Source organism: Strix uralensis, chromosome 14 (assembly GCF_047716275.1).
Source record: "Strix uralensis isolate ZFMK-TIS-50842 chromosome 14, bStrUra1, whole genome shotgun sequence".
NCBI classification, from domain to species: domain Eukaryota; kingdom Metazoa; phylum Chordata; class Aves; order Strigiformes; family Strigidae; genus Strix; species Strix uralensis.
This window is the reverse complement of record NC_133985.1, coordinates 6,649,526-6,667,254: the sequence shown is the minus strand read 5'-3', so window position 1 is coordinate 6,667,254 and position 17,729 is coordinate 6,649,526. Positions and strand designations below refer to the sequence as shown.

The 17,729-nt window shown below is 37.3% G+C and overlaps 1 protein-coding gene across 2 annotated transcripts in view; it reads right to left on the bottom strand.

Moving 5' to 3' along the window:
• The window catches only part of SLIT3 (slit guidance ligand 3), a 528,649-nt gene that overhangs the window by 496,514 nt on the left and 14,406 nt on the right, over nt 1–17,729 (bottom strand). For both annotated transcript variants that reach the window (XM_074883610.1, XM_074883609.1), the window contains exons 2-3: nt 5,453–5,524; nt 1,477–1,548 (exon numbers count right to left, since the gene is read on the bottom strand). In XM_074883610.1, coding sequence (XP_074739711.1) covers nt 1,477–1,548; nt 5,453–5,524 — 144 coding nt within the window. The remainder of the gene's footprint in view (nt 1–1,476; nt 1,549–5,452; nt 5,525–17,729) is intronic.

Sequence of the window (17,729 nt, the reverse complement as noted above, 5' to 3'; positions counted from 1 at the left end):
AAAAGACTTTCAAACATCACACACTTAAAGAGACACTATTAAAGGTATCATATTTCCTAACTTCTGGTTTCACAAAATATATTATTCTATTTGCTAACAGAGCAGGCTCTACAAAAAACCAACACACTAAGATGACACTGTTTTCTACAATATCAGGCTATGCTTAATTTTGGAAAACTAAGCTGGTTATTTTACTGCCCAAGAAACGTGAAATAAATCAGCTATTGCAAAACTCTGATCCTGAGAGTGCTTTCTAATTGAATATACGTAAAAATGAGTTATAATCAGAATTTAACACTCATCTCCCTTATTGCCATGAAAGCAGCTTTGTAATTCAAGACAAAAAATCCCGAGTAAATTAATTTAAAAATTTCAACACACTAGTTAAACAACGTAAATGCAAATCTAATCCCAAGATCATTTGAAACAGTTTTAGAACAGCATATGCTCAATACTCCAGACTTCTCTTGAACAATTGCTAGTGTGAACTTAACTCTTGAAAGCTGCTTATGAAAATATCAATTAGAAAATACCAAGTCCTACAACAAATGCCTTGCAGATAGCCAAGTTAACGATCAAGCATTAAAAAACCTGCTTCTCCATTTAACAAACAGGCATTCCAAACCAGCGTGCAATTTTGTTCTAGTCACCCACTTCTAACAAAGAAAAATTCCCTGAAATATTTCAGCATTGCAGAAATTTTGTTCTGCTCCCATCATAACAGACAACATTAACCTAGCTTCACGATAATGCTAAACACTAAACCCAACTAAGAGTAGCACCTGGATATAGCATTACTTTTGTACTTTTTGATATTTAAATTTATACTCTTGCAGGGCCAGTAGTTCTCTATAAATCAGACTCTGGATTCAGAGACCTTGTATATTCACTTTTTTGGAAAAAAAAAAAAGTAATTGCTATCAAAAGCAAAGGAAATCTACAGTCTTTTCTCCACTGCATCTTGCATGGAATCCACTGGTATCAGCAGCATTATACAACTTCAAAGGAAATTAAGATAATCGGAAAATTAAGTCTAAAGGCAGTTTTAGAAATACTGTGGTTCTCAAGAGACAACTGCAAATTCCATTAGCATAGGTTTTTATAGATCTATATAAATAAATACAGATATATAATATATATAAAATAATATGAAATTATTATTAACAAATCTTTCTTCAGCTACATATCAATTTTAAGAGTTGCCCAGATAATGTCCTTTTGATAATGCTATTAAGATTCCGGTGTCACCAACAGTTCTACTTTCTTGGCAAGCAATTGTACATTTTATTTCAAGTATTAGTTGTCATGCAATATAAATTCAACCATGTTTAAGAGCATGCTTTAGGTTAGGCAGGTATTCATCTCTCTCTTTTTCTTAAAGGAAATTAATTTTGTAATCATGAAATATGAATGACCATTAAGAGTGAGGTAGAAAACCTGTTGATTTTCCACAGGTATATAAATAGAGATACTTACAGCCGTTCAAGTTGTTTTAGATCCTGAAATGCTCCACGTTCTATCACACTAATCTGATTTTCTTCCAAGTGTCTGCAATTCCAGAAATACCAGTTAATTTTAAGACAACAGAATAAAACAGCTTCCCCACTTCTCTTCACACATGCTACAAAATTGCTTTTCACATAAGTACCAATAACAGTTATAATTAGGGATTATGAAAAAAAAATCTGGACAGAACAGCACTGTTTCTCTTGGTCACTAACAGGAAACTGACTCAAAAATTGCCTCCTGACCTCCAGATTTGGTAAACATTTGTGTTCCTAAGCTTTCATAACCATAATGCTCAGAGAGCTGTTGGTCTAGAGGCCGGTTGTTACATCTTTAGTATATTACTCTTAGTGTATGTAACATAAGTGAGATAACCGGCTCCTACAGCCCATAGCAGGAACCCACTCAACATCAATATATTTTTTTGTTGCGCAAAGATTTCAGGCTTGCTCCAGAGTAAACCCTTTGTAAGCACTCCAAAGGGGTTCGATCCCTCCAGAAATACAGCCATGGCAGCAATGTGTGACAACTACAGAGCCGCTGTACAACTGGGTGCAAAAACCCAAGGGAAAAGCCCCAGGTTACCACTGTGTCTGACCCTGCTTTCCTTCAACCCCTGAGACTGAAACAAGGATAAATTAGAAGGAGTGGAGACTGACTTCTCTTTGATTTGTCCTGTGCAGGAAATGACTTTTCATTTACAAAGCAGAAATGCTCTTTATAGGTAAAGTGGAAGCCAAGGCATAGAGATACCAATAGTCCCATTTAAGCCGACCTTTTTCCTCTCTCAGTGCTACCCTCCAGCACACACCCCTTTTCTGATTCTGTAAGAGCACTCAGATGCACAGACTAAATCTAGGCTCTCTGAACATTTTATGTGGCTTTAACTAAAACACAGAAAGGAAGAACTAGTGAAAAAGCACTGCTCTTGCCTGTTCTCAACAGCCACTCCTCTGCACTCATCCATGAGCATCTATGAGGTTATTCAGAGCTGTTCAACTGGACAGCAGTTGAGAAGACAAGAAGAGAGTATTCCACAGCTAAGACCACATATGAAGATGAAAAAATAAAATTAAAAAACACAAACATGTGAACCAGAGAGGCATGTTCCTAAAAGGAAGGTAAGGAAAAATTGCATGAGGAAAGGGAAAAAAGATGAAGGTATAAGCGATAAAAGGAAAAGGTGCACAAAGGCGTATTTTTCATGTATGTTCTTAGTTTGAGTCTGAAAGCTTTTTTTCTGTTGTACTGTTCTACCAGTTTCCAGATTACTTGTCTGATGTCCTCATTCTGATGTCTGAAAACAGGACTAGACTACCTCTCTAGGAACTCTGGGGCAAGTTTCATGTTTCTGTGCTTCCCACTATAACCCTATCACACATGGGAGAAAAAAAAAAGAAAAAAAAAAAGAGGAAAAAAATAGAGTGTCAGTAATGCAGAACAGCCAGAATTATGAAGAGACCACAAGAGAAAGCAAATGAAAAAATAAGAAAAATCTGAAGGACCTCTAGAGAGCTAAAGTGCAGAAAGTAAAAAAAGCTGCACAAAGTAAAATACAAAAAACCACAAACACATACCAGATATGACAGGAACATGTAGAATAGGGAAATGCACAACAACGAACAAAAATGGGTATATTAACAGACAATGAAATGTCAAATCCTGGGTTTCAGATGGTCTTCATACATTGGAAGACAAAACCAATATAAATATATATTTTTTTTTAATAGGTGTATTCTGGTTTTATTTCTAATTACTTCTGGGGCAAACACCACACTACTCAAAGGCTAAACAAACATGTTACAGAAACCTCTAATGAACACAGAACAAAAAATTCATGTAAATATGGCAGTTGCGTATTGTGCTTATTGTTAAGGGCATTCAGTATAAGTGACTGCAGCAGCATTAGGCAATGTCTGACACTCCAGAAAACCAACCAAACCAAAACAACTACTGACATTAATGGTAGTATAGTACATGTGTTTTAATAGACTTTCAAAGTAGTATTGACAGTTGGGATGGGAGCCAAGGAAATCTAAACGACTCCACTTCTAGAGATGAAACACCACAAGAATGAAAAGTCTTCCAGTAGATTTGAAATGTTTCTTAGTATAATCACAACTTGTGCAAAAGTGTTAAGGTAGCAGAAGACTTGCCTTTTCAGTGGCAGGATTCAATTAATTGACTGAATTATCACTAAATAACTACCAGTTCAACAGTTGCAGTTTTAAGGACTTATGTTAGAAGATACTCATAGGAAAACATCAACTGCAGAGGGCAATCTTCAGAATTACAGAAAGGAATTTTCAGAGGTGCTGGTGAGGCCACTTGTGTGTTTAACTTCTAAAAGCTGTTTGTTTCAGAAGAAGGGCTCAACAGAGCAGTAAAACCAACCCGCCTCTGTCAGTGCTGGGACCAGCTCAAGATTAGGTTTTTGTCTTGGTCACTAAAACTTGGAATTAAGCTCAGTTTAGTAAAATACTGCAAGTGAATTAAATGGCACATATACACGTTGAATGTAGTCATTATTGTGTAAATGGCACTTGATTAACAGAAGTAGAATCCAATTTTTAAGTAAAACTAGAAATTTGAACTTTATCCATTGGTTACTGTTAACATAAATGAATACCTTTCATATTTTTATTGAAAATTTCTGAAACATCTCAGCCACTACTTTTGAACACATAGATCTACACACATGCACATATGATGTCCCCGATAACATCGCACTGAGAGACTTGCAAATTTGCACTGCTACAGCAGCACTCAGTGCCCAAATACAAGCCCAGTGAGGGCAGAAACCAACGGTTTCTCTAAATGAGACCTCCACTGAGACCACTGCTAAGAACCTAAGAGCTTAGCCTCAACGAATTCAGTACATTATATTCAAAACTACTTTTTCTCTCTCATCTGGCTTTCTCCCCCTCTCCAATACATGCCCAAATATTTAAAGCTATATATGTGATTTTACATATAAAAATAATGCAACTAAGTTAATTTCCACAAAGCAAATACCAGATCCCTACAGTATTTCTGGCAGAGGCATCAGTATCTCTGTCTGCTTCTGTGTTGATGTGAAGGGGATCTAAACTACTTGATGTAATTCAGAAAAACTGTTAGAGAAATTTCAAAGGAAAATATGAATTTTTAAATAGAAAGAACCTCCAACTTTTCCTGAAAGGACTGAAATAGCTTCGAAATCTATTTCTTGTTCTTTTAACCCAAGATTATTTTCTTATGAAAAAAAAAAGACTATGTATAACTACAATAAGTATCTATGAAGTAGTCCTAATTTTCATTACTAAATTAGTGGTGCCATCTGAGGTTCATAGAAAAGAAAATAGGAAATGAAGAGTGACAGATGCTGTAGACTGATGTTTCCCCTTCTGATGTTCAATGCCTGTTTAGAAGTATAGTTAAGCTCCTGACTGATACTTTCAGATCAAGAGACAGCACCACCTACATTTTTTTTATTCGTTACTTCATATTAGACTAAAAAAAAAAAAAAATATCAAAGGTTTCCTTGTGTACAACTTCTACAGCTATCCATGATCAAGTTCCATTTAATCTTCTGTGAAAGTGTTATTAATGGGACTGTACCTTAAAGTGAACAAAATCTGAAAGTCCTATTTGCTAGTGTTTCAGTATAATTGATTTATGCAGAAGTGATTGCAAAGTGGACCAAAATTTTTACCACAGTATTTATTAAAAGCCAGTGAGAAACAAACAATTAAAATAGTTATGAGACTACATTCAGCCTTCAGCATGGAACTGAAATTTACTGTTTCACATAACAAATTGTTCCAGTTGTCTGGTCTAAAAGAATACTAATAACTGAATAATGTACAGAAATTACTAGCATTTGATCTCTAGAATTATGGACATGCTTAGTACTAGCACCCTAAAATAGTCTTGTAAAGAGAGACAAGTTTTGTGCTATACTCACAAGACACGGAGATTCTTCAGTCCTGTGAAGTCCGTCTTCGTGATTCTTGTGATATTATTTTTCTCTAGATCACTGCAGAAGAAAAACAAACCAGTATTCAGACACTATAACTGACTCTGTTAGCAGAAAATATCTCCATCACTGGAGCATCTATCAGCTACTCAAACTGTACCAGCTAAAGTTTCTATTCAAATCTCAAAAAGCAAGTCTTCAATCCTGACACATTTTGCCTCCTCTTCCGAGTACGTTGCTGTCATACAAGAGGTTTCTTCCATTTTTATTTCTAGTATTGGTGCTCACTATATGCTTCTTTCTCCCTCGAAACTAAAATCTTGTAAAAGACTAAGTATCTTTGAGACCCAATTGGTATAATACAGCTGAAACAGAGCACTTGGCCCCCAAATTTAAATCAAACTCTAGGGTTATTCTAAACCCAAGTGAGTCTAATCTGCCACAGACACTTCGGCAACACAGAGCTTGAGGAGAGAATGACTGACTTTAGTGACTCCTAAGCATGGTCCTACCAAGACGACTGGAAGATTTGCTAGGTTAGAGAACAGCCTAGGGTGTTTTTTCATGCATCCTAATTGGACAGCCTCCTGATCCCAGCTTTATGGAAATGCTGATTTTCAGAAGATACTGTAATCACACTGACCTGTTTCCCATGTGTGTTCACCCTTTGCCAACACCTACCTTCTGTCTTTAAACTCAATTTCCTAACACCTCTGTCATGTGCCGACATTTTGCTCATGTGGTCACATGACAAGTATTACCTCCTCCACTCTGCTTCAGTCCATGCTAATTTATGCTCTAGATTCAAAATTAGTAAGTAACTGGCATTTTTTCCACAACAGGGAAAACCCACTGTAACCAGACTTTGAGCTGCCCACTTTTCTGCAGCTTTTCTTTGCAGTGAGCCCACCAAAAATGTAGAATTTCATGTCTAAACTCCTATCTTAATAGAACAGACATCAAAATAAAGCACTAGTTTGAGACAAAATCTATTTAATTCAAAGCTGAGTCAAATTAAAGGAAATTATAAACTAATCCTTCCTGCAAGATCCTATACTTAAGGACAGCTCTCCATACAATAACTATGGTGCCTTTAGAGTCGCCACACATCAAGAATAACTCTTGTTATTTCCCAACATAACGAGTCTTTCTGTCATTTTGTTTCTAAAGAGCATACCAAATCCTCGTTGCTATTTTCTCTCCTCTAGACTTGCCTTTGCTAGGCACCCCTGAAGTTCTCCCACTTGAGCATGTCTTGTTGCTTGAGGTTTGGTGGTTGGTTTTTTTCTGTCCCAATTGTTCTACCTGACCTAGTCCTAACAAACAGGGACAAGACTAAGAGCTAGTCTTTCTTCCTGGTCTTCAGCCATGCTTATTTTAACATAAGAAGCAACATGCACCAAACTTACAATTAATAAAACCAGATAAACTCTCCACCATATCACCACAAATTTGTTCTGAGTGTCATTTCCCTAGATACAAGAAGACTTTAAGTTTTCTAATATTGGAGTAAACTTTTTTCTTCTGAGTCACACTTTATGTCTACCAAAAGCTGCTAAATATGAAAAATACAAGGCTTTGGGGTAACAGTTTTCATGCTAAAAAAGCATTTGGTATTTTTCTAAAGGTCATGAGATTATAAACAATAGATTCTGACAAATTTTGTTGTCTATTGCCATCAACTGAAAACAATCTAATATGAAAAATTAGTCATGAGGCTAAAAATTCATTTTCTGAAAGAATATGAGAAAAAAAATCTACAGCAGGAAGTAGAGGCTTTTACTACGCAATTCATTTTTACTATAGTTCCTGTATTGATGTGCACTGGGGTACATCTCTTTCATATTTAGAAGGTTCAATTTCTCTCCTATTTCTCGTAAAATTCAATGACAAAAAGCAAGATTACAGTATTATTTTGAGTACATTTGACAATCATCTAACACCCATACAAACCTTGAGTCTGAAATAATTTCTGAAAATCCGATGGGTGTTCTGAAGTGCTGTTTCAGGTTGATTATTTCTCTAGGTACAAAAAGGAATTCAAGGAAGAAATCAGAACTTCCAGGAATGCCTCAAATATCATGTTTGTAATCTGAAAAATGCTGTATAGATGGCTGTCTAGGATGGCTTCTAAGTGCCTAGCAAGTAATACTGCAAACAAAAAGCAAAAGCTCTTCAAGTACTCAGAACGGTTTAATCATTTATAGTCATTCTTTCACCCTCCTACAGAGGGGGGAAAGTGCTCCTGGCTGGCACGATTTCCAGTAATTTTCTGTCATACATACAGTTCCATTCAAGCCTTCCAACATGACTGCTACTTGAGCCAGTCTTTTCTCACCTTACATGAGATCCTATTAAGTAGGATAGAACTACTACTAAGAAATATGTGAGTGTTCAATTATTATTTCCTTTGAATCAAGATAATTTTTTTCTGCTGACATGAAGCAATATTCTTCTAAGGCATTAAATGAAAAGCAATTGTCATGGTAACAAATTTCATTTTTCTAGTGTGATCTGCATTGTCAAATTAAAGGCAATTACATATTTTAAAGTTTAAGCTTGTTAAAAGGTACATTTTCAATATTCAGAGAAGAAATAGGACTGAATTTTAGTGTACCTAACTTCCCCAAATGCTTCTAACCATGAAAATAAAGTTTTTTCCTAATATGAACACAGTTCTCCACTTATCAAAAATGTAAATATTTAGATAAGTACAGGTAACTGTACTCATTCATCTGAAAAAATAATTCTTCATATTCCTAAACATACATGATTGTTTTCTCATGGGTTCCCTAAAGCTCAGATGCAAACAGATATGGAATTAAGCTCCTTTTAACATCATTTTAACATACTGGTACATTCACTTACTGGAATTGAAAAGCTAAAAAAAAAAAAGCAACCAACACAAAGAACTAAACTCAATACAGTATGAGCCACTTCATAACTGAGGGTAGTCTGGTACTTAGAAGTCTCCAGTGACAATGATTAAAATCATGGTTCATACCGATAAAACCCCCAGCCTATACCTGTACAGGATTCATGCCAGGGACAAAGCAGCTACAGTTTATGATCGCCATCATTTCCAGAGCAACTTAATTAGCCATAGACAACACGAAGAAAGAACAGATTAAGGACTATTTAAAAAAAGCCAAACCCTAGAACTCAGACCAATAATTCTACACATTGTCCATAATGAGAACTTTTTACTGAATTCTGCATTAAAAATAGAAGCCATATAAGTACAGAATACATAGTATTTTTTGCACATCTTTTTCAAGCATTTGCATCAATCTTACAGTGAATCTTTCTAAGGTATAATAGACATTAACAGGATTGAAGCAGTACAAGAGATACACTAGAGCACAGAAATAAGTGTTTTATAACATTGAAATCTATTTCTGATGGTTATTGATACATGTCAAAATAATACTAATAAAATTTTTAAATCATAAAATGGTTTAAAAACAGATAGAATAAACTTTTAAGAGTTACTTTACGCATCTTATCACAGGACATACTTAAATAATAGAAGAAACACATTCTTCTGTCAGGAAACCCTTTTCTTTAGCACAGATGGGAACTAAGGATAGCAATAAGGAGACGAGGGGAAAAAAAATATCCCTACATTTCAGTTATATGAACATGACAGACAGCATCCTTGCTTGACTTATGTCAACTATATTTTTAAAAGGTCCGTTAAAGAAAAAAACCTACAAAACAACTACAGGGCACTTTCAATGCATGTACCAGCCATTCTCTTCCATTTGCCTTAATCCTGTTGATCAAATCGTGCTTTTCTCCAAGAATACCTTTGAATCACTGCCTACATTTTTCAGATTTTCCAGCTTAATTTCCTCTTCTGTTCTCAGTTCAGTTCTTCCACCCTGGTGCATCATTAACTACTCACTGGTGCGCCAGTATGACCTGATTGCAAGAAGCATTGGAAAGAATTAAGTCTGGAGTAAGCAACGTATAAATAGCTTGTGTTTTACTTGCATGTTGTTCCCCATCTGCTTTTCATGTCATTTCTTCAGAAGTTTTCACTTGCCTGTATCTCAGAAAAGGTCTGAGATATAAGGACCAACCTTAGGCTGGCCCGAATTCTCCTGCTAAGGTATACGGAGCAACACAGTGGCATTGACCCTGCTTTTTGTCCATTTTGATAAGACTTAATTCTCAGTTTTGCTCAGCTTGAACAAGTGTATGCAGAACCGCATTCCTGTCGTATAGACCGCAAGCTCTCCACCACACCACCCCTCCCGCCCAGTCTGTGAGACCAATCCCACACATCAGCTCCACTCCTCTCTACTTTCAGCCCCAAGCACTCCTGCTATTCAACATTCTTCCCCTGGTGAAATCTGCAGCTCCCTATTCTGAAAGACTTTAACACTGCTTGATCAATACATATCTTGAGATTGCTGTTTCCTCTACTCTTGCAGGTTGGCACAGCCTATATTGTATACATAATATCAATCATTCTACTCGTCCCTTCTGAAGGTAGTATCCAAGTCGAAGGTTTCCATTTCTGTAACTAAATTTATTTGGACACTGTTCTACCTTTAAGAGAACCATTCTTAATGAAGGTCACTTTCCTTAAACCATTTAGCATTTGACTTATAACTGCTGCTTCTGTCCCTATTTTAAAAGGGTTTTACCTTCTGAACATTCGCCTGTTCCAGCATGCCCTCCCTCAAGGCCTATCTGCCATTTGAAGAAAAACAGACTAAAACCTTGATAAACTACTATGTAACACTTCCTCCTCCTGTTCACAGGAGGTCTAACACTGCTGCAAAGCAGCAGATTGCCACAGGTTACCCCATTTGTCAATTAAACTTTGTGACTGAAGTTACTGAACTAATGCAGACATTAGTGGTTTACAGTTGGTATTTGTGGGCAACATAATATTTTATGTTTCCTTTACAAAGTTTGGCAGCTGATTATGGGCTCACTAGTGGGTTTCAACTAGAAAAAGCTAAACCTTAACATCTAATCTTGGTTGGATTTCAAATACATCAGTGTTCATAAGAACTGTTGGAAGCAAATACAGCTTTGAAAAGAAATTGTTTGGGTCAAAGACATGGGGAAAATTATACTGCAAAGGTGAATTTAAAATAAATTTAGCTTCAACAAATACCTATGTACAAATACATACATTCTACACAAAATCCTTACCATGCAGAATTCGGCATTTTGCATAGTCTGTGGGGCCAAGCGGCTCTTAGATCTTACTCAACACATCTATCTCACTCTACATGTACACAAGCCCAGCTAGCACTCCTTGCCGTTTCACATTCTGGTAATACTGTCCCATCATCAAAGAACAAGGAAGAAAACCACATTAAGAAATACAGGTCTCTTCTGCTGTCTCAGCAGCAAAGCTGATAACCACTCACTGAAAAAGAAACTGATACTGTCATCTATACCAGCTTTAGTACAGCTTTTGGTATTAGGTCCCTCTTGTCAATTTTTTTTTTTTTTTTAGCATAAAACATGTTAAGGACAATGCAGGTGTAGTGGCAACTTTAACAAAACAGACATGGAAGGCATTAGTGGGAATAGAAACACGAATTGGACTAGAATGGTAGAAGACATCATAGAAGTGACTTCAGACAAACTATTAAAGGGAGCTTTACTCATAAACATGTCCTGCTATGTTCTAATAAGAATTTAATTCAATACATATTTCGTAGATGTTGAGGACTAAGTCACACAATGTACGCACTTATTACAGACAGGGATGCTTGGAGCAACTGGAGCAAATCCTGCTTCATAGCAATTCTGAATTGCTTCATCTTTCATTCTTCTCTGAAGACAATCTAGTGTACTTAAGACAGACTTTTAAATGTTTTAAAGCATCAACATTCTCTAGAGCACACCATTACACAGCGTCAAACCGCACTAAGAGGGCACAAATTTCCTCTGTTACATTACTTAAATTTCAGTTAATAACTACTCTGCTCAGCGACTCAACTCTTCCAAAACATCCAGACACTGTTGTCAATCTCCACCCTCTTCCTTGGACTGTATAAAGTTTACAACTTGAGAAGTAAATCCACTTGCCACTTAGCACTACATGTCTCTGTCTTCTAGACTCACATACCTTGGCAAATATACACACACATCTTAGACAGCTCTGAGCCTATACTTCTCTAATATACGCAATCAGAATTGCGTTTGACAACACATCACCACCACAATAAACATTACAACTCTTACAAAAGCCAGTAACAAAGGATATCAGATGCTGAAGTCTTGCAACAGTCTTCAAATCAATAATTCAATACTTGCATATAAATAAAAAATCCTTACACAAAATTCAAATCTGTTTATATACAAGGATGCAAAAATTCAAAACAACACTACTAGATTGTAGCAAGTTCCTATCACTCAGATGTCATTTTGCTACCTGCTGAACTCCCTACGCATTGTAGTCTCCAAGATAATCCAAAGTTTGGGCCCTCATCGTAGATGTAAGTCTTGAACATACCCAGGGGAATCCCTAACTTAATTCCTCAAACTCTTCCAAGACTACAGTGGGTTTTTTTAAACCAGCTGCCCATTTTGGCAGCTCTAGTTGAGTAGTTATGCTCTTCTAGGCACATAGAAGCCAAAGTCAAAACCCTTACTAAAGCATAAAAACCAGTTAGCTCTCAGTACAACTCCCTAGCGGTTTTGTTTGGTATTTAAACCTGTGTGGTATGGGCACTGTACAAGTTCACAGGCACACAAAAGACTCTCGGCCTGATGGTCTTACCACAAGTGGTTTATTTGCTTTAAGACAAGCTTCTACTTAATGCATTTTTTAAAGTTACAATTTGTTCTCATCTGGACAACCACCAGACTCCAGGTGTAAACCTGTTAGCTTTTGGTCAGAAAAGAAGTTACTTGAATTTAGTTCTCTTTCTAGAAGAAACACAGTTATTTCATTTGGTTAAAACCATGCACTGTCAGTAAGTGTTCTGGAGCAACAAAATTTTCTTCCCTTTCAGAGAACTCTCAGATGCCAAGCTGGCAAACACAGTGGCATTCCTAACAACAAAACTGAAGATCATCTCTGATGTCCAATAATTTCACAGCAGTACTGATTTTGCATCTCAATGACAAACAAGTCCTAGATGGGTAGTATTTCATAAAATATTTATTAATCCATTTGTCTTTGACCTAGGAAGATATTACACAAAATAAAAATACATACAAAGTGAAAATAACCTGCTATCTAAGGAGAAGGGACTCTAAAGCACCAGTTGCAACTTCATTCAAGTCATCAGATGTTTGTTCATTTATATTAATAAACTAAGAAGTCAGTAAGAGCAGTAGAGAAACTGCATACCGTATTTAAGAAAAATTAACTGCCATAATTTCAAAAGACAGATTTTACCTAAATTACACAGCACTAGGATTCTTTCCTGTCCAACTGCTTTATACGTAAGGTAGGTATGTATTTCTAGTCGTAGAATCTCAAACACAAAATTTAGTTTCTGTTCCTGATAAGCTTTCGAAGTGGCTAGCATATACCAGCTCAAACCTATACGCATCTGTGTCATATCTGGGACAAACAAATCAGCATAAAACCAAATAATCTGAAAAGCATCTTGATTAAACCAACACCCAGTGTAATCTACAGGGGAGATACCAAAAAATGAGATGAAGAGAAACGTATTTTCCAACAAGGGATGTATAAAATTTGTGTCACACCAAACAATGCACTTAGCAATTAATAAAAATCTCTCTTCTTCCCTAAGAACCGAACAGGTCGGGATCCACTACACCATCTAGAACTCACATCAAAACAAAGTGAGTTCTCAGCTAGGACACGATTGACAGAACTTCCAAAAGTTCATGAAGAACAGAAGAAAAATAATTTTCCCCACAAATTTAAGAGCAACTGTTTTGAGGATATAGCACACATTCTTTGTTATGATTAATTTGTAATACATTCCAAAAAATTTATTTCAAATGATAAATCAACTTGGCAGTAACGTTCAAAATGTGGGAGCTAAAATTCAAGTGGTAACAATTGAATTCAGATTCCTGGATCTAAAGAGTTACTGGTATTTTTCATTAGCCCAATTCTTCCAAATAACTCAAGCAGCACGCATTCTTGGGAAACAAGGCTTTTATTGTTTTGCCATTACACTGCTGAAGGACTTTGTCGATCCAAACCACCTGCTAGAATAACAGCAGAGTCTTCCCTTTAAAATTTTCCTGTTTGATTTGTTTCCCCAGCCCCCAATCACTTCGCAAGGTAACCATGAACACACACACAACACCTGAACTGGAGGAAATATGCATTTTCACAGATAAGCTAGCCATTCACTTGGATACCTATTGGACTCCAGAAGTTTAAAGCCATGAGGAATACCTTCTTGATTTTTATGAAAGCAACCTGCAGGGTTGGAGCAAAAGGTTGGTCAGTAAAGTCCTCCTGTCGTTTACGAGTACTTCTGTTCTTACTGTGGGAACACACTAACAACCATAACCAATAAAAGGAGAAAAATCCACTCCCATGTGTGAATGTATCCATAGAGCAGCTTTTGGCTACCCTTTGCAGTCTTTACACACCCAGTATCTGTTTTATTATTTCAACCATTTCCAGGATTTCTGCTATGGAGTTAATTTGGCTTTAATGGGTATGGACTGCTACCAGCCTCTTAACCTTAAATGACTGTAATTCCCTATAGAAAGTAATGGGTGATTCTCTTATGCCTTCAATCCAAGAACTTCAAAGCTACTGTGACAAACTACTCAATTATAACACTACCCTGAAGCCCTCTGGCAGCACAATCTGCATATCTTTGGAATTAACATATTTCCATCTCAACTTTTGCAATGCAGGAAATAAAGTTCTGGGACAGGTTTTTATGAAATACACAAATTCCATTAGTTTCCAAATCACTCAGGCAAGTAAGAACATCACTTGTAAAGAAAAAGACAAAAAAACTTCAAAATCACGTATAGCTGAAATAATTTTTCTTAAAAATTAGTACATTTTTAAAAAGATGATACATTCCATCTCTACATAAGGCTTTTTTTTAAGTTATTTTTTCTTCTTAAAACAAACAGCTGACTGCAAAGCAGCATGAGATTTTTTTTTTTTTTTTTTTACTGACTTCTACTCTCTAAACATTTTGCATCATCCGGTTGAATAGGAAACAAAAAACCAAAAAACAAACAAACCAACAAACAACAAAAAAAGAGTCCTCCATCTAAGAGAAAATAAGCCCATGCAACAGCTACAGGTGGTGCACTGCCTGACCAGGGAGTTGCTTTGCAGAAAAGGACCTTGGAGTCCCTCTGGACCACAAAACATCAGCAGTGTGCCCCAGCAGCAGTGAAGGCCACCCTTGACTAGACTGTACTACCAAGAGCGTAGTCAGAAGGATTTAAGAATTTGAAAGAATTGACTGATCTCTTGTATTCAGGATTTGTGACAGTTCACCTGCAGTATTGTATCCTGTTTCAGGCTCTCCAGCACAAGGCAGGCACTGATACGCTGGAGAGAGAAGTAAAGGGCCACTATCCTGATAAGACTATCAGGAAACTGTAGCATGTGACATACTAACAGAGGCTGGGGGAGCTGGGCTTGTTGAACTTAAATAAAAGGTTAAGGGGAGATCTTACGGCAGTCTACAACTACCTAGTAGGTAGAATGCAGACCCCCTTCTCTGACCTGCAGTAAGATCAAGTCACATGTGGAAGAACATTAGCAGAGAAAAAAAAAAAGCCCTGCCATTACCACCAGTTGTTGAAAGGATTCAGAAATATTCTGCATAGCTTCAGTAACGACTACTGCACAGAGCATATTAACACAGTAGTATCAGGATCCAGTAATTTTTATATTGTTTGCTATCCACATTGAATCAGAATAACAATAAACTTACAATCCAACATTTAATAATGGTGGTTGTTGTTGTTGGACAGCACCACATGTATGACACTGGATAGTTTCAGTCTCCAGAATAATTTACATAGTAATTAAATAGCCACACAATAGCTGGAATGTACAAATTCTGTGCTGCAGTCCATCATACTTTTGTAACACACCTACACGATACACCTTTTAATTCAAAAAAATTAGATTGTTCCTTCTGATTACAGAAGGCTTTCAGGTATGACTCAGACTGTATTCTTTCTATCTGAACAATGAAAGAACTGATCTTAAAGGGTAAATGCCCTAATTTTGTGAATAAGCTATCCATTCTTAAGCCCGTAACAGTAGTGCTTGGTTAATAGCCTGCACTAAGTGTCCAAATGATCTGGAACTGCTTGCAGGCAACACACTTCTGTCCTCATCCTTATAAAAACAAGAAAAATTACTTGGCAAACTACAGGTGTTAAAAAACACCAAGAAAAAAACCTACCTTTTGCAACTTGTGCAGTAGCTGAATTCCCCATTGAGTGGATTGCTGTTGAAAGTCGGACCCGAGACGTGCAGAGAGCAGCATAATGGACTCAGTAATTCAAGTACTTTGTTTCTTCCAAGGAAATACATGTTTGTCCCAGCATGCAGGAACTCCTGACTAATTATTATAGTTTTCAGATTTTATCATATATAAAGGAAATGTTATGCTGGCAGAATAATGTGCTACCAGTAGCTTTTACACTCCCATGCCCTTCACCTTTGTCCCCAAAGTTTTGCAATTACTCTTGATGTGCTCCAGGTCTCGCTTGGTAGTGTCATCTGTGTCCTTGTGATAGGTAACAGGCAGGCAGAATAAAAGAGGTCAAGAGGTTACACTGGCATAACCTCACGTGCCAGTACACAAATACAAAGCTTGTTTCATAAGCAGGAAGAGCTGATGTTTTGGCTACAGGTGCAGAATTACACCACCATTAGAATAACTAACATGGTGGGATAGCTCTTGCGGTCATACATATGTTTGGTGATGGTTGAATACAGGGTTCTCAGTTAAGACAGGCAAGGAGGAGGAGGAGGAGAGGCTGCCCTTCATGTGAAGGAACAGTTCATATGTCTGGAGCTCCTCTATGGACTGGGCACAGGTTCCATTGAGTAGGCAGGTCTGAATCAGAAGAGGTCAGTGAAGGTGGCATTATAGTAGAAGTTCTTACCAACCACCCCACTCAGAACAACACTCCTCTTAGAGCAATGGGAGGAAGCCTCCAGATCACAGACCTTGGTTCTTATCAGGAATTTGAATCTCCCTGACATTTGCTGGAAAGGCAACACAGGGGCAGGCAAACAAGCGAGGAAGTTTCCAGAGGGTGTCAGACATAGCTTCCTAAAACAGATGCTGGATGGGCCAACCATGGGTTAAGTTTTCCTGATCTGCTACTCACAAATGATGAAGTGGTTGGGGGTGAGATATTCAGTAGAATCCTCGAGTTTAACGATCATGAAACAATGACATTCAAAATGCTGAGGGGTGTGAGAAGGGTAAATAGCACAGCATAGACCCTGAACTTCAGGAGAACAGAATTCAGTTTTGCAGAACTCTGAAATATTTCAGAGTTGAGGGGATTGATGGGGCACATCTTGTGGGAAGCAGCCTAGAATAACCTTAGCACAAGAACACTCCATCCAGATACTGAGGAATATAAGCAGGTGTATCAGAATACCACCTTGGCTCAACAGGATCTCATGACTGAGCTCCAGGGCAGGAGAGAGGGTATGGTACACAGGAGTACAGAAACATTGCTCAAACATTAGGTGATGGCATTAGGAAAGGCAAAGCTCAGCTAGAGTTCAAACTGGCAAGAGGCATCAAGAAAAGCTTCTAGCAGTACATTAGCTATAAAAGAACGAGGAAGATATGATGGTTTAGTGACAGACTGAGGTGCTCAATGCCTTCTTTGCTTTAAGTCTTCACTGACACAGTCTCCCAAGTCTTTGTGCCTAAAGACAAGCTTCAAGAAGGAGAGGAACAGACAGTAGTGGCAGAGGATCATCAAGCATCCCTTAAGAAATCCTGACCCATACAAGCCTGTGGAAACTGATAGGATGCATCTGTTGGTGCAGAGAGAGCTGGCTGATAAAGTGCAGCCTTGCTGCGACATTTCTGATACAGTTATATACTACATTTGCCTTCAAAAAAGTTGAAAAGAATTGTATGGCAAAGTGAAGGCTGGTCAGCATCAGCCTCATTTTGGTCCCTGGAAAAGTCAGTGCAAATACTATTAGAAGTGACTTCTGGGCACACAGAAGAGATGATGACTGAAAATAGTCAATAGAATTACCAAAGTTAAATTGTGCTTGCCCAACCTGACTGCCTTCTACGCTAAAAAAGAACATCTCTGGATTAAGTAA